At 36.4% G+C, this 23,278-nt stretch overlaps 1 protein-coding gene and 1 non-coding gene across 2 annotated transcripts in view; one reads left to right on the top strand and one right to left on the bottom strand.

Moving 5' to 3' along the window:
- The window catches only part of RFX6 (regulatory factor X6), a 52,871-nt gene extending 37,180 nt beyond the window's left edge, over nt 1-15,691 (bottom strand). The window contains exons 1-4 of the mRNA XM_054568909.1: nt 15,469-15,691; nt 15,006-15,162; nt 12,159-12,282; nt 10,493-10,554 (exon numbers count right to left, since the gene is read on the bottom strand). Of these exons, the coding sequence (XP_054424884.1) occupies nt 10,493-10,554; nt 12,159-12,282; nt 15,006-15,162; nt 15,469-15,691 (566 nt within the window). The remainder of the gene's footprint in view (nt 1-10,492; nt 10,555-12,158; nt 12,283-15,005; nt 15,163-15,468) is intronic.
- Nucleotides 15,692-22,514: 6,823 nt separating this feature from the next.
- Nucleotides 22,515-22,678, top strand: LOC129068057 (U1 spliceosomal RNA). The gene has a single exon (XR_008528870.1). It is a non-coding gene; the product is annotated as a U1 spliceosomal RNA (small nuclear RNA).
- Nucleotides 22,679-23,278: the final 600 nt, after the last annotated feature.

The following is a 23,278-nucleotide window of genomic DNA, read 5'->3' as shown; positions in this document are numbered from 1 at the left end:
ATGGAAATATAAATCATAGACAGTAACAGAGTTATGAATAATTGGCTATAAATATGTCTGTGAATCCTGAGCCACAGGTAAGTATAGAATCTTATCTAGTCTCATGTAGCATTTTCTCCAAAACTGCAGGCTCGTGACACATTATGCACCCAGGTAGGTACAAACACTCCAAATACTATATAGTAGGTATTAGAGAGGATGGCCAAGCCCGTTAACGTCTGCTTTCACTCTTCCTCTCTCCTCATGCCTGACCACTGCTCATTGGGCTCCCTACCATTTCACTTTGCATTCATCTAAGGTCAGGGAAGGGATGAAATAAAAGAGAATAACGGATTCCAGTGTAACAATATTTAAAGTTTCATTTCTTAGCATCACCATCTGAGTTGAAAGTGCACAGAAGAATCTAAGTTCCAAGGCCCCTTTTCTGACCTCAGTAATAAAGAAAATTCTTGGTGGAGCAATTCCACCCCTAAATGTTTTCAAAGCCCAGGACGAGAGTATAATAGAGGCCTAAGCACCATATATCCAATTATTTAAAACATATAAGTCAAGCTAACGAATTATTAAATACAATGTCCTTATCCTCCTATCTTGACAAGTTAACTGCATAATATATTTGTGGGTTGTTTGAACTTAGAATTCCTAGACTCCTGGAGTTCCATGTGGTAGCCTTGTGGTGGGGAAAAGTGACCCTCAACTCCCACCTCTTCTCAGCCCCTGTTTCATTTTTCACTGTGAGGAGCCTCTTGTGAACACTTCAGCCTCCACATCCAAGACCCATCCACAAAGGCACCCTCCAAATAGCTGTCTCTTGGCCGTTCCTCTGCTCTAAATACACTGGTGGAGCTGAACACCCTCCTGAGAATGGATGAGGAATAGTGCCACGTAGGCCCAGGAGGCAGACCGGAGGCTGTTTGCTCAGGGAATTCTCTGGCCCCCGGGACCTGGAATGCAGGTTAAAAGGGGGAAGCGGTTTTAGGGCGGACACGTTCACTCAGGCTATTGACTCCTTATCTGCTGGGGAGGGGAACAGCTGGAGGACCATAACAGCCCTGGATTCAGTGTGAGGCCCAGAGATGAGTGCTCTCCCATTAGGTCCTAAGAATGGTGCTGTGGTGGAGAAGTTGCCTCTAGTGACCCTGGGACATTTGAGACGGAGAGGAGTTTCCAAATATGAAAAAAAGATTACTTATATTGTAACAAATATTTTCAGAAAGAGCTACTATATTTGAGAAATAGTAACAGAGAGCGACCAGGGCGAATGAAGGCATTTTATGATTCTGGCAGACTAGAAACAAGTTTTTGAGTCCTCAGTTTTGGTAGAAGGACAATAACAGCTTGTTACTATGAACAGAAGAAGCTCATAGCTGCTCAGTTTTTACAAAACAGAAAATAATTCTCTGGTAAGTGAGGAAGATGAACCTCTAAGGTATATTGGAACGAAAGGAGAAAGGGAGAAAATACGAAACTTATGGAAACTCGAAAATATTGTACTAATTTGTCTCTAATTAGAAACTATAAGAAGGAAACTTGTCATTAAGACTTTACTACTAAAATCAGCTATATTAATAGAAATAGATAGGGGAAATATCATGAATAAATGCTATAGCTATAGCTATAGAATAAATAGCATTTAGATGCTATTTAGCCAAGTATATTAGAATTAATGAATCAAGAGTCTGAAATAAACTTAGTATTTCCTTTATTATATTTTAGAACTAAGATAGCAAAGGAAATGCCTTCACAGTAGAAGAAACAAAACAAGAAATGCTTGAGAACAGGGAATTTTAGTACAATAAAAATATAGTACATTGTAATTTTGCATTCTTATGCAAAGCTTGCTGTTTTTGTTAAGACGCTATAGTTTAAATAAGTACGTTTTAGTCACTTGCTTTAAAAGTTGATCATCTTTTATTATAACTTTATCTTCTTTCTCATCTACCTTTTCTCAACATGTAAACTATATTATACCATGGAAAAAGTGGTTTGTCATGCAGACTGAGATAAAATTGCATTGCTTTGACAGGTGGTAGACAAAAATCATGTCAAGGAATGATCCTAAGTTTAACAAATATTAAAGGCCATACTGTGTCCTAACCACTGTGTAGTTGTCAATACAATGATGAAAAAACCAACATGAAAAATCAGGTCAGGACCATGAAGGCTTCTGAAGTCCGCCTTAGTCCATGGCTTCCTGAACCAGACTGCCTGCCCATCACGGGACAGTGACGACACAGGCCCAGCCTGAGTCACATGTTTCTTCCACTTCTTAAAATCACCTGATGATCACTGTTTGTAAAAATTGCAATATCCTTTAGGACATGATAAATACTGAATAAAATGGATTTATAATTTTTCTTACATACAATTTTTAAGAAAAGGGTAATTTTGTTACAGAATTCATTTGTTCTTTATTTTAATAAAATGGCTGTATTATTCTATCTCTTCCCTTCCAATCATTAAGGCAAAATATTTTTAAAATTAGATGTACTTGAGGCATCCAGCTACATTCAGAATCAAGATTTTATATCTACCAAAGTAAAAAAGTCCTTTTTAAGTAATATATTTTATTTGTAGGTCAAATGTAAATGACTCCGTACCAGACACACACTGACACCTGGGAAAGGTAACTTGGTGGGCTACATTTCAGCCTACAAATGAAAAACGTGTGCTTTTTCTCGTTAGCATTTTCTCATCATTTAGATATATTGGTGTAGTTGAGCGTGTTCCATCAATACAATCTTATAAGCATGCCAGCTGGAAGGGAACCAGTAAAGAGCAAGTTCTCCCTCTTCTTTAGACAAGTACTCTGTGCTTATTGTGTGCCAGGTGCTGAAGATTCAAAGAGAGGAAGAAGAGGGTCTCTGCCCTAGAAGACTGGACAGCCTTGCAGAGAGAAAAGCATTCACAAAAAAGAACTGCAATACCAAATTAATATGTGCTGAAATTGAAGCAGGTGTTAGGAAGTAATTAGAAATGGATATTTTTTACTGAGCACTTGTTAGATGCAAAGAACTTTGTCTCAAATTTCTACAGCAGCCAGCAAGTAAAGTATTTTCTCCATTTAAAAGCAGAGGTTCAAAAGGGTTGTGATTTGTTTTAAAAGACTGTGTGAACAGATTATGGATTTGAAGACAAAATTCAAACTCATAACTCCACAAAATACTGTTTCAGTAGGCCATGCTGTCTCCAAACTCAAGATACAAAAGATAGATACCTGTAGATAGATGGATGGTTGGGTGGATGAATGTAGATATAGCTATATTTGTATCTCAGTTTTATTTGTAATTAGAAATTCTTAAGTGAAATATAGTTTGAATGTGTTATTTATCCTATCAGAATCACTTGTTCTCCATAAATAACTTGTGCTTTCCCATTTCCCCCCTTGGGGCCTTTACTTTGCCGAGCTCTCTCTCCATAGGCAATATTCTTCCTTCATGCTCATTTCGCACCCATGCCTCAAGGCATAGCATTGATGCAAGAAGCTTCGCCTGGCCTCTCAGGCAAAACTGAGTTCTCTGTCCTTCGAACTCTTCTCTTGGTCACTTACCCCAAGCAGCTTTATACCTCACACCATCGGGATACATGGCTTACCTCACCTACCAATGTGTAAGTTTTGGTGAAAGACAATTATGTTTTTTCCTTCATGGTGTTCCCCCTTAGACATTACTGTAAAGAAAAATCCTCATTTATTGGACGAGTCAATGTATCCTGCTAAAAATTTAGAAACTGATAAAAAAACAAATTCTCTTAAAGCAAATAATTTTCAATAACCTCATCCTGGCATTGCGTACTTCTAGGTTATCAGTAAAATACTGGAGTTGAACAAAGGTTATATACCTAGTAATGTGAATAAAGGATATGGAATCAGTGTATTTTGGCAGAAAGGATATTAGGAATATAAATCTGTTTTGCAGTGACCATTGTAATGCTTTAGCACATTTCATATACGATTTTGTCTAGGGCTGATAATATAATTTTTCTAGTTTAATCTTCCTTTTAGTCTAACTAGGTACATGCTATGAGCTGAGTGATGATTTAATGGTTTTGAAAACAGAGAAGAAATAACAAATTGTCGCTTATCGCTTTCTATCCTCCTAACAGCTAAAAGGCAAACCTCGTAAAACTGGGTGATTTCATGCAAAGTATACCTGGATTTTTTCATCTCATTTGCAAAATTTTATAGCACTATTTTGTTGTTAATACAGTTCCCTAAAATAAACTTGCTAGGAAATATTTTCCAGAAATAGTCTAGCATGACAAGAACCTATAGTGCTGCATGTTAAAAAAAAAAGTGAAGTTTTCACTATGAGATAACTAGTTGTTTTAATTTATATACCACTACCTGATGCCTGTCCTGCAGCTTACTCTGAATAAAGATTTCCAGACATGGCACAGTTCTTTCTCCCTAAATGACACATGTGATTTTTACCCATTTTCATCAAAGAATAGATAATAAATGCTTTAAAATCCTGGGTATGATTACCTAATTTTTCTAAGAAAATGTTTTCATAATGCAAGCAGTCTTTGTGAACTAACAAAATTGTATTCATAACATCAGCTGTCCATAGTTTTATGTTAAGTAACATATCATTTACATTTTTGGAATAAAGAAAAATTATTCATTAATTTTTGTGGCTACATTTCAAAGTTAACATGTTGTAAAATATAAGAGATTTTAATAGGACAAATGCAATTATTGCTGCTCTTTTTTACTACTAAAATATTTACATTGTGTATAATACTTTTCTTCACTTGCTGATCTATTTATACCTACACCTATATTTTTTCTTTTCCATTTCAGTCATTATGCAGGATTCCTGAAACATATGTTCCCACTGAGCTAGTAGCCCTGATGTTAGTTTACACTACGCAAATGATAACTGATAAGGAAATGATGGGATTAAGCTGTTCAGGGACTTGCAATAACTTAACTATGATAAGAGCAGCTGCCCTATCAGTTTTATTAACCCACTAAATCACCACTAATAAATAAGATAATAGCTTTTGTCCATCATGTCTGAAAACCAAGATTCAACTGATCAAAGTCTACAAGAAATTAAAGTGTAACTTCAAATCAAACAGTCTACCATGTGCATGAAATCTACTCAACTGGGCTCTCCCTTACTCTTCTGAGTTATTTTGAGCAAGGGTGTGATACAGGATCTTTTTGCTCATCATTGCAGCCCTAGGGCCTACTCATCTCCAGGATACTCAGTAAAGTGCTTATTAAATAAGTAATTATTAATAGTGGAAGTTTCTAGACACCATGTACTCTATCTTGTTATTCTTTACATCTCAAAAGCTCTTCAGCACCATACTTTATATGTCAATATAAATATAAATGGGTTAATCATTCTTAATATAATACATTTATAACACAAAATAAGTAATATTTACTTTTCATTACCCTTTTTTACCTCCAGAATGCTGTATTATGTTTATTTTTTCAAAATCTAAATTTAAGAATATGTCACAGAAATATAATCAGGTGTATATTTTTGGCATCGGTTGCAAATCAAAGAGAAGATAAACAAAAACACAAAAGCAAAGTCAGTTTTTTATCGTCGTGGTGAGAATGTGAAGAATCCATCATTGGGAATATTGATTTTCTTGGCAGGGAGGGTAATGGTAGGAGTGAAGGAAGGAAAGAAGAGCTGAGATGCTAATGTTGCCTGCAATTAGACTGGCTTTGTCCCCAAATCAAACTTAGTTTAGATTTTCACAGGAGTGTCCAACCTTTTGATGTCTCTGGGCTACACTGGAAGAAGAGTTGCCTTGGGCCACACATTAAATACATTGTGACACGTAATCACAAAAAAAACCTCATAATGTTTTAAGTAAATTTATGATTTTGTGTTGGGCCACATTCACAGCCACCCTGGGCTGCTTGTGGCCCGTGGGCTGCAGGTTGGACACCCCTGCAAGAGTGACGCTTTCTGACCTCAAATGTTAAGCTTTAGAGACCTTTTCCCATAACCTTCAGCAGCAATGGCTTCTTATGAGGAACATCTATCTAACTTGCCACTGGAAATAAATTAGTGAATTTTTAATTGTTTCTGATTTTGACAATGGGCCCTACATAGTGATTCTGTCAATTTGTTTTTCTTGTTGTTTTTACTGTATCTGTTCATTTAAAATATTTTCTCCTTCCTTTTGGTTGAATAAGCGTTTGGCTCATTTTATTTAATTAAACTGTGTTCATCTTTCACTTTTTTGATGAGGGAAAGCGCTTGCACAAAGGTGAGTTGTGAGGACTGACCACTTTTAATACTCACTTACGTCAGAAGTTAGAGAAACAGACTTAAAAATAAACACAAAATTCATTCTTATTTTTTTAGAATCTACTAATTACCTCTTTGTCACCATAGATCAGTGTTTTCCTGATCCATGATCCGTTACATATATCACTAGAATTTCACACATGAACCAGTAAAATCTGGGAAGTGACATTGCTTCATGGACCCTAACAGCATCTAAGGACAGTTTTAGGAACAGTGGTTCATCTTGTGCCCACAATACAGAAGAATCTTTTAGTTAATCGTGATCTAAAATAAATTAGGTCTGAAAGACCCAAATGAAATGACTGGACATACTCTAGCATATTCCATAAGAATTTGGCAAAAATTGAGAACTTATATTTTAAATGACCATCATTAATATGTTTCATTATATAATCCACAAAAGTTAAAATAAATTAATACCTAATTTATTTTTATTTTTGAAATAGTTTAATAAAAATTCAGTGATAGTATATTTAGGGCACTGTACTAAACACTATGACAATAAAATAAATTTTACAAAATTACTAGTAAAATTGGGAGAAATTACAAATTCCTTCTTTTCCAAAATATGCTTACTTCTTCACTTATATTTCTGGTTCATCATTTGTTCATATTTTTACAAAAATAAAAATGCCTTTCATAAAATGTAAATTTTTAAAATATTAAACAGCCATTAGAAATGATGAGTATGAAGATAACATACCAACATATAGAAATGTTTAGGACAAAAATTAAAAGCAGAAAGCAAATCTGTGTTTGTACTACAAATTTGCTTTAATATAAAATATAAATATATTCCAATAAGTATAAAATAATTTAAAATTCCTTATGCTTGAGGCTTGAGAAAATGTTGTTAGCTCTTTGAAAAAGAATCTAATATATTAATAAATTTTTAAAACTTAGATCAGAAAAAAACAGTGAAAATTATATTTGAAAAAACCAAAACTTCAGTTAAACAATCCTTGTGTTGATATGACTGATACCAAAAGAAAGAAGGCTTTAGTAGCTGACAAAGCACAAACTTCAGAGCCAAATAAACTTTTATTTAAATGCCAATATTGTTATTTTATAATATCTCTGTGGGCTTGGGCAAGTCAATAATCTTTGAACTGCAGTGTTCTCATTTGTAAAACACAGGAATTCCAATCTCATCACTGTAAGGATTATAGGGGGGTTGTGTGTGTGTGCACGTATAATTCTCAATAAATAATAACTTTAACTACACTGCTGATACTTGGATTCATTGAGTGATTAATTTCATATTATTAAGAATAGTAAAGTTGAAACCATTTTTATTTCTCCATTCATTCTGTAATTTATTTTATTTAATTTTCATGATAAAAATGAGATAGGTATTTTATACCTGTTTTACTGATGCAAAGCTGAACAATTCATCTAGAGTCATACACAGCTCTGTATAGAAGTAAGGAATTAAAGTTTAGATTTGTCCAACTTTAAACTTTATGCTCCTAACTACTAGGCAATGCTGCCTTTTTATATATATACTATCAAAAAAAATCTAAGAGTATTTCTTGAAAATATATAAAAACAGGAGAACTACTAGCTAAGAATAATTGTATCAAAACATTAGTAATTACAAACTCTACATTTTGCCATATCATTCAACATCCTAGTTTACATGTGGAAAATTTCTTATTTCTAATGATATATAAATACAGAACATATAATAGGTAAATTATATAAAACAAATCATATATCAGGAAGGTAGAAGAAAATTCAAATTGCCAGTGCTTTGCTCTTGGGCATGTCACTCTTAGATACCAAACAAATTGCCTGAATTCACCATGTATTGTTACATAAACCTAAATATCAGAGCCTCACTCTGTCACAAAGGACAGGGTTAATGATTCATCCCTAATCCTAAAGTCTCCTTCTAGGATTAATTGACTTTCTCTGCAACCTGCCTGCCTGCCCTCTTGTAGATCCCATGAAGAGGATTTCTCAGCATTGCTTTGCCTCTTCTATTATCTACCAACTTAAATACTGACTGATCTTTTCTCCACACACAATTCAGTAGAATTCAAATTCAGTAAAATTTAGCCAGATAAAATAACTCAACTTTGAAAAAAAAATGACTTGATTAGAAGGAAAAATCCAATATTATCTTCCAATCTGGCATTTGTTTTTCCTTCTCAGGTTACAATTTTATTAGTATTAATGGAATCAATTATATAAATACTAATTGATAGTCTATTATGTATCAGTCAACAGATAAAATATGAATACGAATGAGACAAAGCCTCTATATGTGGAGTAGAAGAAATAAGTTAATTTCACATTAAAATAGGTATTAAATCTATTGATATACTAGGTTCTTTTTCAAAGAACTAACAACATTTTCAGGTTGCTATGAGAATACAAAAAAAGAATCTAAAATAAATCAAGAGGCTAAGAAAAGATTCTGAAGAAGAGTTGGTTCATGGGACATTCTTTTAAATGTATACTATTTCGACATATCTAAAGGGAAAAGATCCTTTTCAATGGAAGAAGACAGCATAAACAAAGGAGTGAGAGTTGAAGGTGAAGCAATGGGTAATAGGACAATAATTTGAGGAGAGCATGGGCTACATGCTGAGAAATAAGTAGATTATATGATAGGAAAATAGATTGGGACTAAATCATAATAGACCTGGAATGCCACTGTGAGAAAAATTTGTCTTTCATAGTAGAAATTATGAGCTGGTGAAAGTTTCTGAGCATGAGAGAGGCACGATTGAATCTGAACTTTAGGTTAATTTGGAAAAAAGTGTACTGAGTAGACTGGAAAGACTGGGTCAAGGCCAGAGTATGAAAATAAGAATGAAAACAGGTTCAAGAGAAGTCCAAAGAAAGGATCTCCTTTTTGGCAAGTGACTATGACTGAGCTAGGCAATAGTCTCCATTAGTCATGTAGATGTATTGACCACTTGAAATGTGACTAGTCTGACTTAAGATGTGTGCTGTAAGCGTGTTGGATCTCAAAAACTTGGCAGAAAAGAATATAAAACATCTCATTAATAATTTTTATTTGAATTACATGGTAATTAACTGTTCTGGATATGTTGGATTAAGTGAAACATACAAATCAATCATATCTGTTCTTATTTTTACTCTTTTAATATGCTACTAGAATTTTTTTTAACTATGTGGCTGCACTTTAGTTCATTGAATGGGCTGAACTAGATGTTAGGGCACAAGGAGACACTGGACAAACTAAAAAATGAGGTAAGGAAGGGAAGAAGCCCTGGCAGGGCTGTGACGGGGAAGCATCAAGAAAGTGCTACGTATGAGTTCATTTTGAGGGGACATTATCCACACATTCAAATGCTAGCTAGACAGGTGCCAAGGAAGTTGAGTAATAGCAAAAATGAGCTATTGGGTTTTTGCCCGATAGCTCGTGAAGAAATGGACTAGAACGGAGACATGTGATTCACACTAGGGGAAGGGAGCAGATAGCTACTCTTTCAAGAAATAGCAAAGAAAAAAATAACAATAATTAGGAAGAGTAGTATAGAGGTCTGAGATAATTTTATTTTTACCTACATAAAAAAGGTCTGGATATGTTTGTAGGGAGAAAGAAAGGAAAAACTAAAAACTGAAAAAAAGCAAATAATTGATGGGCAAGAACTTGTAACTGCGAGTTATACAAAGATTGCCACAAAAGAAAAAAAATAGCTGAAGTTACCAGAGAGGGAATATATGACACCTTATTTTATGTTTATATTTACACTAAGAGATGACCAAAGATGTCATTTGGGGATGTTATTTGTCTTCAAGGAGACAGACGAGATTCTAAAAATTATTATCTGAAGGAAAGCCAGAGGAAGAACCTGAACTATACTTCAACCCCTGGCTTTGGCCTTGTTCTTTAGAAGCATGGATTCCATTTGGTCGCCTATTTAGATAAATACATTTCCCCTTTGTGACACTGGCGCCTTCAGGAGTGGCTTTAAGATTATGAAAATGATTTATTTAAATTATTTCATTAGAAAAAATATTATGATTTATCTGCAAATTATGCTTTTTAAACATAATCCTAAAATCCACTTCTTTTTAGTTCTTAACAGTTGGTAGAAGTCTGCTTCATCAAGAAGAAAATACTTGGTTCTATTCACCAATAAAGACAATACTTATTTTACATTGTGTCAGTCTTCATGCACAAGGTATCATATGTACTTGTCTGATATGTGGATATTGACATGTCTTACTTTGAATGGCCTCTTGTTCCAAGCCGCCGTGTTGTTAAGAGGGGAAATTTCTGACGAATTGTCTACAAAGAAAATCAATTACTTTAGTTTTCAGAAAGTGTGTGGTTCTATTGCAAATCACCCGTAACTAATTAATTCTAGAGAGTAAATATTAAACTTCAAGTAAAAATTGTCTCAATATCCAACACACTTGTCACTTTATCAACTTAGTGGAAAGATCTGGGTTTCTTTATCATAATTCTATCCAGAGGTTTATCCACAATTAAACACCTGTCTCTAACCCTGGAGGGACACATAAAACCTTTTCTGCTTTACAGGATCTCCACAGCAATGTTTTAAAATTTTTTTCTGCATTTCTTTCTCTAAATTTGCTAAAAAAATAATAAATAATAATAACAACATCTGATTAAAGAACAAAAATCTCTTCTACATAAAGCAGGGGTTTTAATCTGGATTACAGGAAATTCATACTGATCTTCTAAAGGCTCCATGGCAAACTTTATGTCCATGTTAGTTTCTTGGGATCCGGTTTTGTAGTTTTTATGAGTTTCTCAGGGTGCGTCATGACACCCCAAACAGGTAAGAATCGCTGCCATAAGGTGGCTCATAAAATAGCAATGCCAAAATAGACATTAAAAGTCTTATCCAGCGTCCTTATTTTATAGAACAAGAAGCAGAGTTTTGAAGACATTAAATGAGTTTAAGAAGATCTCACACAAATTAGTCACAGTCTAGGCTAGAGCCTAACTCACTGGGTGACCATGAACCATGGCACACTACTCTCGTAAACAGATTTTTAAAGTAAGGTAATAAATCATTTTTATTTTTAAAAACTGAGAGGCAGAACCGCTCAGTTTTCATTATTTTCTGGGCAATGAGTCCCTCTACAGGCTAGAATTTGGATTTCAGTTTATATAAGATAGCACTGTTGGAGACTTAGTTGAGCTTCCTACAGCGTTTTGGGGTTATCCTAGGTTCTTAGGCCTTTGAGCATAAGAATTTCAAAGAACAAGACTTTCACAAAATACTTATAGTGTTTCCTGATTTTGAAAATGAGATCAGCATATATAAATATAGTCATGTCGGTTCTATAGATTCCCAGCATAGTCATACAATTTGGGTAGAAAGAAATGTATAAAAATAAGATAAATTTAATCAATCCCATAACATCATGGAGTTTGAGGTGTAAATATATTCAGAGTGAAGTGGAGAATTAGAAGCTCTATAATATTTATGTAATAAAATAAAAATCTGTTTAAAATCTTATACCTGGACTCATTAGATAATAATAATCAATTGCATTACCAAGATACTTGTCACCTCCACTTAATTTTGTTTCTCAATACAATCTAGACCACACTCTTTACTATATCCCACTTTGAAGAGAAATGTCACTGCTCAAATGGAGTTTCCTTTAAGGTCACATTAAACCTTCTGAGAGGTAGGGTTCTAACATATAGTAGTTCAAAGTAAAATATATAGTAGGTAAAATCTAAGTAAAACATGTAACAGTTCCAGATACAGCTTTTAGGAGACTTTGTTTATGACTTGAGAAACAAATCTCTTAATATCCTCTATGAAAACTTGTTTGGATGAATCTGTTTCCATACCCTCTGCCTCACATGACTTGAATTGTAAGGTAGTATAGCTAATATGTGTCACTTGCCTTTCCAAAGGTGGCTGCACAGGCTGGCTCCAATTTCTCTTTTCTGCAGAAATCTAAATAGTGTGCATAAAGGATGCACCGTGGTAAACAAACTCCTTCACATACAATGTAATTCTCTTCAAGCCTAAGAAAAAAAGGCAAAAATTCAAATAAAACATTTTGTTATATCTCCTTTCCACTCCCCTTTCATATTGATTTAATGCCCATTCTGAATAGACAGTTTATACAAATGAGTTCATGAGTAGACACATTCTGGAAATTATTCAAAATCAGATCATAGATTATTGTCAGAAGAGCAAAAACCCCAATGAACACCTGCTGATGCAGTTAAAATAATATGACTAACATAAAACCACTCCTGCCTTGTCCACACCCCGAAGAATAGGTCTTATTTCTATGTATTGTAAATCTTCACTGTTCATTGGGGTTTGTTCTGTGATATACAAACATTAATACTGAAATTGAAAATGATGGGGTTTTTTTTTAAAGAACATTCGCAATACCAAAGGGCTGCCAGGCCCTGAAGGATGGCAAATGTCTACAATCACTTACTTTTATTCACAAACTAGTTCTGAATCTGAATAGTTAGGGAAGCATCGTGATGCATGTATTTGGAAAATAACTAAGAGTAAACTCACTTCACTTACCTCCAAAATGGTACCGATCTATTTTTATCTTACACCTTTACTGCGAGTAGTACTATAATTACCTAAAATATCCTGCACATTTGAAACATTATGTAATTCTCTATAGATACCTGTAAATAATGAAATAAATTACATGGCTACCTTAAATGACATAAATTAAGCTCTATATTACAAACATAATAATACAAGCTTTGAAAATTTAGAGATAATTCTATTTAATTTGGATGTCTGTAATTGCAATTAAATACACTTTATATAAATGTAATGATATATATTTAAAGTTTACAAATATCAGAAGAGAAATCAAGAAATTATAACTTGTAGATTCTATTTCCAGTTTTTGTGATAATTCAGGGGGTGATTTAGGCTAAAATTTACCAAATTACGTAAAGTCATAATTATTATTATATAAGAACAATGCAATATAGAGTATGCATTTAGATTAAAATTGAGTGGAACTCTTTAAGATCTCTGATTTAACATATTCCCAATGTACGTAAGATAAAAGGTGAAGGATATGTTCCCTAGCAGGTAAAGCATTAGACATCTATTTTGCTATGAAGAAGGAAAAAAAGAAGCAAAACCAAGTAAGGTTTACATGCACAAAACCGAACACCTAGTTCACAGTGAAAAATGGAGTTACTCAATCAGACTTTAACTTTCATTTCTAATTTTTACCATCCTCAGTATCATCTATATTAAGGGAAAAGTCTCAAAATACACATAACTCAGGTTTTTTAAAATATATATCACTTTTGGGGGGAGAGGGTGTGGAAAATTTAAATGAAAATGTGAAAATCACTGAGAAACACTCAACTATTTAAAAATTATATGTTAATGACATGCATATAAGGCCCACTTTTCACTGGCTGTTTTGATGTTATAAGCATTGCTTTTGTCTTCAAATTGCTGAGCAATCCTAGACATAGGTACAATATTAATTTGGAGTATAACTTCTTTCTTTAATTGAAAGGCATTCATATTTATAAAATAAACACAAATTTGTTTTTATTCACACAATTTGAACTGAAAAAAATGAAAGTGATCATTTGAAAGACCTACATAATATATCTGAAATCAAAACACTTTTGCCCCAGTTATTCTAATTAAAATAGTTGTATCTTAAATATCCCAGATTATTAGCTCAATTATTTACTGCTCTGATGTATTCTTAACCAGTAAGTGTGACATCAACTTCAAAAGTTAAGCCATAACTTTAGAAGATCACTGGTTTACTATTTCAAATATTTGAAAGGGTTCAAGTATATAATTATAAAATGTAGTATATAAAACTGAAATTTAATGTTATAATAAATAAAAACAAAAGTTTACTAATTTTATGCTTTTTTTTGCATTTTCCTAAGATTTAGATAATACTTTACATATAAACAGATTATGTAACTAATCAGTAGATAGACTTTTTTACTTGTTGATTTATTATTTGGAATCTGGGAGAAAATGTATACTCCTATTTCTTCACACTGTGAGGAGGAAATTTAATATGATGTTTTACTTTAGATCCTTCTTCCTTTTAGATCAATATTACAAAATGTCCTCTGTATAAAGAGCCTACTGGTAAACTGTTGGTATTAAAAGATTTTTCACAAAATCTTTTACAATAATAAATCATATATGACAGGTGCTATAAAAATAATTGAACATTTATTTAAGTTAATGGCGATATCTTAACTGATTTTTCTATTTCTTTTCATTCAAATATTTTTCACCTTATGTCCTCTTTTTAAATTCACCATATGGCAAATTTTTAAATTTGCTCTCTTATGGATAAAGGCAATGTTAAGATCCTCATCCTTTCAAATTGTTTTTAAGAACCATATTTTATAAACACAAAGCTACCAAATAACAAATATACAGGAGCAAAACGATTTCACATTAAGCAAATAAGTCATAAAAAACATTCATTTTTGCTTATATTTGAATAAAATATAGTTTTAGTCAATAATGAAAAAAAAAGTGATTTGGTTTTATTTGTATTGTAGATGATTTTTCACCAGTACCAAAATATGTCTCTATGCCAAATATTCAATGAAAAAAAAATTTGAGATAAATTTCTAATTGATCTTTTAAACTTCCCACAAAAAGTTTGAGGGAGAAGCAAAACGAGAAAAGCAAAGACTCTGAAGATACTGACTTTTAAAGCTCAGCAAGTGCTTAAGTGTACCCCTGTGGTCGGTCTTACCACTGCAGGGTGAGCTGTGTCTGCTTCTTTTTATCCTTCATAATCTGCGTGATGCTTTTCTTCTGAGATAGGTGTGGATCGGCTGCTTTGGTTTTGCTGTCGCGACTGTCCGAATCCTCTTCTTCAGAGGAAAAGCTCCCATTGCTTAAATGCATTTCTGATTGCAATTTGAAAAGGTGATACAGAAAATCAGAATATGAAATCGATTAAGTAGCCTCTTAACGTACCTTTGCGTCAAACGGGGTGGCCAATGGGGGGCTGGGAGGACACCTATGCGAAGTCCCTTAATTTCTAGTTAACAAATATTTTTCCCTGACGGAAATACAAAGATCCGAACAGAACATTCTACATATCTGCATGTTTACGGTACGTTTATTTTATTTTATTTTTAATTATTATATGCTTTTCTTAGACTATATCAACCCCGTCCCAATCACATCCCCGGAGGGAGCGGAGTACTCACCTGATTTAACTCCCATTCGCAGCTCAGAGTCGTCTGCTTTCTCCCTGCTGCCCAGCGCGCCTCCGGGCTGCGCTTCGGCCGCCAGGTACACCCGTTCCTGGGGGTAAACGAGCAAGCCCTTGCCCAGGAGCTGCACACAACACTCGTCCTGGACCTCGGAGGAAACTTGGGGCGAAGGCTGCGCCTGCGGGAAGGCGTTTTCCAGCTCCGGGACCTTAGCCATCCTCCTGGCCGCAGGAGACCTGGGCACCGCTGCTCCGCCGGCTCCCCGCGGAGCCTCGAGCCTCGGGCAGGGCGGGGCGGGGCGGGGCTGGGGACCGGGGCTACAGGGGCGGGGGCCTCAGGCTCGGGATCCCCGCAGCGTCGTGGCGAAGAAAGGCCTTGCACAGGTACAGCTCAGATCGCCCTGGGAACCGGGTGGGCCGAGCCGGGACTGCCTTTCTCCACCTGTCTGCGGTCCTGACAGGTGCACAACTCGAAACTGGCATCCTCACCTGCGCGCATCTCGCCGGAGCAATGGAGTCCTATTCCCCATGTCTCTTTCCCACCCCCAACCCCCCCCCCCCGCCCCCGCCGCCTTTCTTCCCTTCCTCTCAGCTTGCGCTGGGTCCGAGGACACTTCTCATACCAAAAGCTTCCAGAAAGACCAGAGAAAGATTCACTGTCTTCTTCAGGGGAAGAGCAGACGTCCGCATCCCTGCTCCCCGGAGAAACAAACGACGCGCCCGCCCGGCAACCTGGACTGTGAGCCCTGGCCGGGGAGAGGAGGACCCCAGAGCACCGTTCAGTTATGCATAACCTGGGCCGGGTTTATTTATTCCCGGAGCAATCCTACTGGTTGGTGAGGGCTCTCCTCCGTGACTTGGGGACAGACAGCATCGCATCACATGTGTCCCGACTGCCCTGCTCACCGGTGCACAAGCGCTCTGAATCCCAGGCCTCACTTTCCCACAGATTCGAGCCTCGAACTTGGAGGAAAAAATGCATTCGCTCCTACTAACAGTAGTTTGTGATTTAAACACGTCCCTGCGGATTCCTCATCTTTTATACCTCTGGGTAGTGCAATGGACATTTGTTGAAATGAAAATGAAATCTCAATATTTCATTTTCAATCTAAAACAGCGAGTTACACTTGTTGAAAATGATAATGGTGTGCTCCTTTTAAGATGGAGAAATAGGTAGAGACTTGGGGTGACTGTTGTCTAACTGCCACATAATTTTTCATTTCATCATCTGTTCTTTTGACAAATATTCCCTGTGCTTAGTATATGCCTAGCACTTTCCAAAAAGATCAAGGATTCTGTTTAGGTTCACATTGCCTCACTGCAACCCACAGCCTGTCATGCTCTCTTAGAAAGTTATAAAGAGAAAACACTCCTGAACTTGAATTTAGTATTAGTACGTTACATCAAAATTTAACATGGAAAAAAACAAAATAGGACCCAAGGTGGTAGATGATTAAAGGGTGAATTATGGGGAGAAGTAATACAGCCTAAGAGCATTACCTAGCCTAAGCAGCCAGGATTAGGGGTGTATTTAAACTCTTCCACTTGTTTAGCACTTGTTGAAAAGGCACTACCTTTCTGTCTAAGGCTTTCTCCTTGCCTGTTAACCTCCAGCAGCTGGGCTCAGGCTGGAACCGGCCACCCATCCATGCACCCAAAGGTCTGAAACTATGCCCTCCCCAGGGACAACTCTGCATATAGATCTCTACCCAAGCCCCCCAAAGCCTCAGAACTTTCTCAGGCAATGGGCTTAGATCTATAATACTAAAATTTAGAATGTCCCCACTTTACAGAGACACTCTCAGATTCATTCTATAAAGGGAGTTCCAATGATTACCTTTCCAGTTCCAGTGATTCTCTGTTCCAGTGCACATAAAAGGTCTGCCCACTTAGATCACATAATCAAAAGAGAAACATTAGAAAAATACTGGGATTTATTTCTGAATTTTTTAAAATGTGGTATCCAGGTTGACTGTGCTTGTGTGTGTGTGTGTGTGTGTGTGTGTGTGTGTGTAAGTCATACCAACAGAAAGTGAGTATCTAGCAAGTATCCACTTGAATTGATCAATGGAAACACAAACCAAGGTCATTTAAGGCCCTCAGTGAACTTTTTGCCTTAATTTTAGTGAACCATTTGCCTAACAAAATAACGTGTTAGCTCTTTGTGTTTCTAGTTAGAAATAGAAATTAAATAGACCTGTAACAAGTAAAGAGGTTGAATCAGCACTCAGAAACTTCCAGTATAAAAAAGCTCAGGACCAGAGGCTTTACTGGTGAATTACACCAAATATTTAAAGAAGAATGAGTGCCAATCCTTCTTAAACTTATGGGTAGCAGTGAAAGCTGGGCTTAAAATGGGGAGTAGAGATCTACTGTCATCCTCAATTACCATTTGTGATTAACATAATTAATAGGAGTCCTTGAGGCCAATGTTTTAGAGACATATGGTGTTAAACAAGTTATAAGGTCCTAGGCAGGAAAATAAGCAAATAAGTAGAAAAAAAATAATAATAAGAGGGGTCAACCTCTTAAAATAGTGATTCATAACATTTTGTTTATATTCCCTTTTAGAAATGTATTTAGTCATAGACTCTCCCCCCAGAAGGAAAAAGCCTATAAATATACTCCCATGTACACGTACAAAATTCTACATGCAACTTGACTGATCCTAAAAATATCTGGAAAAAAAAATTTCTGTTTTAAGAAAAAAGCACGATGGTATCTAAGAAATGAGATTCTTGGAAATTCCTAAAGTAAAGGGGAAAAGAAAAAGGATTTGAAGTCAGAGGTACTCGTTCTCATTGTGACTGGCCACTTTACCTTTCTGTTCCCTCTCTCTAAATTGGAAAAGTTAGCTCCTATCTGTAGCAGACTGTGTCTGCTCTGCCCAGATCCCCTGGGATCCCTCTCACATTTTCTGATCACCGTTCCCCAAGCTTCTGCCTCTTTCATTTGCAGGAACCAGCTTCACCAACAATACCTGAGAGCTCCTGAGGCTCTTTGGAGGAAGTGTCCTTGGCTACCACAGCACAGCTGTCCACAGAGAAAGTCCAAGTGACTCAGTGTTTATATACCTCCTTAGTAGACCTTAACCAATGACTGATGAGTAGGGAGAATAAAAGCCAAGTTCATTGATCGCATGGTAGATAAAATGAGGTTGCAATTTACATTCCAACCTGGACAGTTCTTGAAATCCCATCTTTGTTTGGCTTCTTCCCTTTCTCTGTCCTGCTTATCCCTATTACCTTACCCACTTCTAGCAAGACTTCCTTAAAAATCACTTTTGGAGATGACTACTTGACTCAAGTTGTACTGAAATAATACATCATTATATAGGTCTTATTAAGAATTAAATGAAATAAAGAAAAACCTAATACAATACCTGGAACAGTAAGCTCTCAATAAAAGGTATCTAATATTTTTATTCAGTAACTACTTAGTGCTCATAGATAAGGAAAGAATGTTCTCTTTTCTCTGCAGAAAGATTCTGAGGAATATCTTTCTCCTTGTCTAGACTATTTCTGGGCTTAGTATGATCTGGAGCAATCAAAGTCTATGCAATTTGCTTCTGTGAAAGCTCCCGTTTCCTCTAATTTTTCCTGTTTATCAACAATAATTTTTAAATGTAGAAAATATTTTTTATTCTGCCTTCAGGTAATACATTTCACATTGTTGCTGCAGACTAGGAGGATATTCCTGAGAGATGTTCTAAATTAAATTACAATGGCCAGAGAGTGAAGAAACAGAACAGTTAGCCTGTTAATAGGTATGGACTAGCTAACAAGACTGTTCATATTCATATACGCGTATGTCGTTTGGCACTTCTGGATTAACTTCCAGGTAGCTATTTCCTCAAATGTCCAAAAGAGAGAATAGCCAGGTACCTTTGTGTCCCAGGAGACTCCACATGTTTATACATAAACTCCTCAGATTATTGGCCTCTCCGATCCAAAGGAGCCAGTGTTCTTCCTTGTGGGCTCTGTGCTTATCCCAGAGCTGACCCTGCTTCTTTTTTGCCAGCCCCTTTGCCTATAGCTGCTGTAAAATCTTTCAGAGGACATGGCTTACATCTTTCTTCCCCCACCTCTGTCCTCCCACAGCGTTTATAAAAATGCTTACAAACTCGGGGACCACATACATACAGATTTTTCCACTGACCAATACTGCAGTTGGTTCAGACTTCATGCCCTGAGACTAGTCTTCTTTTTAGTGAGTGTGTTTGGCTCAGTAAAACTTTTCTTTAAAAAAGAGTTTCAGCCATGGCAGTTAAATTTTGGTTTATCACTTGTGCCTGAAATAAAGGCACGGTCAGTTGTGAACCTAAAAACAGAATTCCAGAGTACATAAAGCAAATACTGATTTTGACAGAGGGGCCAAGAGCATTCAGTAGGGAAAGGAGATAGCTTTTTCAACAAATGTTGCTGAAAGAATTGAATATCTGCATGCAAAAGAAACCTTTCCACATGACTTGAAACTTTCCTTCATAATATATATAAAAATTACCTCAAAATGGATCAAAGATTAAATAGAAGAGCTAAAACTCTGCAACTCTTAGAAGGAAACTGGGGTGTGTAAATTTTCTCATGACCTTAGATTAAGCAAATATTTCTTAAATATGATACCAAAAGCACAAGAAACAAACAATAGATAAATCGAATTCCATTAAGAGGTGTGCATCAAAGGAAAACTATCAACAAAATGAAAAGACAACACGCAGAATAGCAGAATGTTTGCAAATCAGCTGACAAGGGTCTATTAACCCAGAATATATAAAGAGTTCTTATAATTCAACACTAAAATGATAACATACCAATTTTAAAATGAACAAAAGATTTGAATAGATATTTCTCCAAAGAAAATAAACAAATGACCAATAAGCACATGGAAAGATGCTCAACATCATTTGGATTAGGGAAATGAAAATCAAAACCACAGTGAAATAGCACTTCACTTCCACTAAGATTTATAATTAAGAAAAAAAGAAACAGAAAATAAGTGTTGCTGACAATGTGGGGAAATTAGAAGCTTCTTACATTACTGGTGAGGATGTAAAATGGTGCAGTTTAATAGTTCCTCTAAAAGTTAAATATAGGATTATCATATAACCCAGTAATTCTATTCCTAAATATATACCCCAAAAAATTGAAAACATATGTTTACATAAAAACTTGCACACAAATGCTAATAGCAGCAGTATGCATAATAGTCACAATAAATACAATCCATATGTCCATCAACTGTTGAATGAATACAATGCAGTGTAGCCATTAAAAAATATTATTCAACCATAAAAAATAATGAAGCACTGCTCTACTACAATATGAGTGAACCTTGAAAACATTATGCTAAGTAAATAAAGCCAAATACAAACTTCATATTATATGATACCATTTATATTAAATGTCCAGAATAAGCAAGTTTATAAAGACCAGAAGTAGGTTAATGACTGCAAGAGGCTAGAGGTGGTGGAGGGGGACTGTTTAATAAGTACAGAATTTTTTCTTGGGGTAATAAAAATGATCTGGAATTAGTGGTGATGATTGCAAAATATAGTGAATATGCTAAAAGTCACTGAATTATATACTTTGAAATAGTTAATATGGTGACTTTTAAGTCAATAAAGGCAAAAACTTCAAATAAGCAAGGTCAGGTTATAAAGAAACAACTTAAGAATCTGCTATAGACTTCTAGTCAAGATGGCGGCATAAGTAAACATGGTTCCCCTCCTCACACAACCACATCAAAATTACAACTTAATATAGAACGACCATCACTCGGAACAGTCAGAAATCAAATTGAATGGAAGTGTGACAGCTACAGAATTAAAGAAACCACTCCATTCCGATGGGTAGGAAGGGTGGAGACAGGGAATGAGCTGGTCCCACATCTATGTGTGGTTGATAAAAATTCAGGAGGGATATCTTGGGAGCAAAGAGTCCCAGACACACATCAGACCACTGAGCCCAGGATTCCATTGCCAGAAAGGTAAGTCCCCATAATTTCTTTCTGCAAAAACCAGTGGGGATTGAGTGGGTAGAAGAAACTACTGGAGTTCCAAGCAGTACCCCTTAAAGAACTCACACATGGACTTACTCAGACTCACTCCCTCTGAGCTCCAGCACCAGGTAGGAGCCTGAAAGCCATCAGTGGCACACAGGGAGGAACTGAAGTGTCTGGCAAAAGGCAGGAGCTAGGGAAACGTTTTCTTTCAGATGGAAGAGCAGGTAGAGGGCATTGTCACTTTTCTTATCCTTCCCACCGAAGAGCCACAGAGCCAGCTGGTGGGTGCCATATCTGATTCCATCAACCTGGCTAACACTGTTTGCCACACCCTGGAGATCCCCTAAAACTCTGTCCCACTCAATTTAGGGCCCCGCCTAAGCTGTTAACAGGGACTTTTCCATATAAATGGCTGGTCTTGGCTCATGCTTCACAACTTCCTAAATCTCCTATCCCCATACTTCATGCTAAGTGGCTCCATGCCTGGCACTAACAGCAGCCTACTTAGTTTCACAGCTTGGCTTCACCTGGGAATCTCCAAGCCCAGCACAAGTAGCAACTGTCTCAGATTGCTTTATGGCTCATGCAGGGTGGCCCCAGCAGAACACAGGTGGGGGCTGATATTGGCCTGAACCACCCAGAAAACCCCAGAACCCGAGCAACCAGTGGACCACAAGAGACCACACTGGAGCACCAACCACCCTGCCCCTGCACAGCTGATCCTCTGCAAAAGGCGGAGCTTGGTGGTCAGCAGTGATAGCCAGTCCTTGCAGTTAACTGGTCTGGGTAAATCCCTCCCATTGATCTGCCAACAACAATCAGGGCTCAAGTACAGAGGAGGGTCTACTCAGCCCACACGAAGAGCACACCTTGAGTACCCAGCTTTGGTGACAGGAGAAGCTATGCCACCAGACCTTACAGTACACCTACCATATTAAGCCATGTTACCAAAACAGGGAGGCTGCCAAAATGAAGGGGCAAAGAAACATGTCCCAAATGAAAGAACAAATCAAAACTCCAGATAAAGAACTAAGCAAAAGGATACTTACCTGGCAGGGGAGATACCATGATCACGAAGGTGGTTTTCCCAGGGCGAGGCTTATCCATTGCACTCCGGATGTGCTGACCCCTGCGATTTCCCCAAATGTGGGAAACTCGACTGCATAATTTGTGGTAGTGGGGGACTGCGTTCGTGCTCTCCCCTGAAAAAAGAAAAAAAAAGAAAAAGAAAAAAAAAGAACTAAGCAAAAGGGATATAAGCAATCTATCAGGTGCAGAGTTCAAAACACAGGTTATAAGGATGCTCAGGGACCTTAGTGAGGACCTCAACAGCATAAAAAAGATCTAGTCAGAAATACAGGATATGTTAATTGCAATATAGAACAATTTACAGAGAAAGAACAGTAGAGTGGATGAAGCCAAGATTCAAATCAGTGATTTGGGGCATATGGAAGCAAAAAACAACTAATCAGAACAAAAAGAAGAAAAGAAATCAAAAAAACAAGAATAGGGTAAACAGCCTCTGTGACGACTTCAAACTTTCCAACACTCGCATCGTAGGGATGCCAGAAGGAGAAGAGAAAAGCAAGAAATTAGAAACCCATCTGAATAAAATAATGAAACAAAAACTTCTGTAATTTGATGAAGGAAATAGGCATGCAAGTCCAGGAAGCACAGAGAGTCCCAAACAATATGGATGCAAAGAGACCCATTCTGAGGCACATCATAATTAAAATACCAAAGGTTAAAGATAAAGAGAGAATCTTAAAAACAGCAAAAGAAAAGCAGTTCCTACAGTTCCTACA

Source organism: Pteronotus mesoamericanus, unplaced genomic scaffold (assembly GCF_021234165.1).
Source record: "Pteronotus mesoamericanus isolate MK-2021 breed Mesoamerican mustached bat unplaced genomic scaffold, CSHL_Meso_final contig_20, whole genome shotgun sequence".
Taxonomy (NCBI): domain Eukaryota; kingdom Metazoa; phylum Chordata; class Mammalia; order Chiroptera; family Mormoopidae; genus Pteronotus; species Pteronotus mesoamericanus.
The sequence above is the reverse complement of the archived record's forward strand: the minus strand, read 5'-3'. Positions and strand labels throughout refer to the sequence as shown.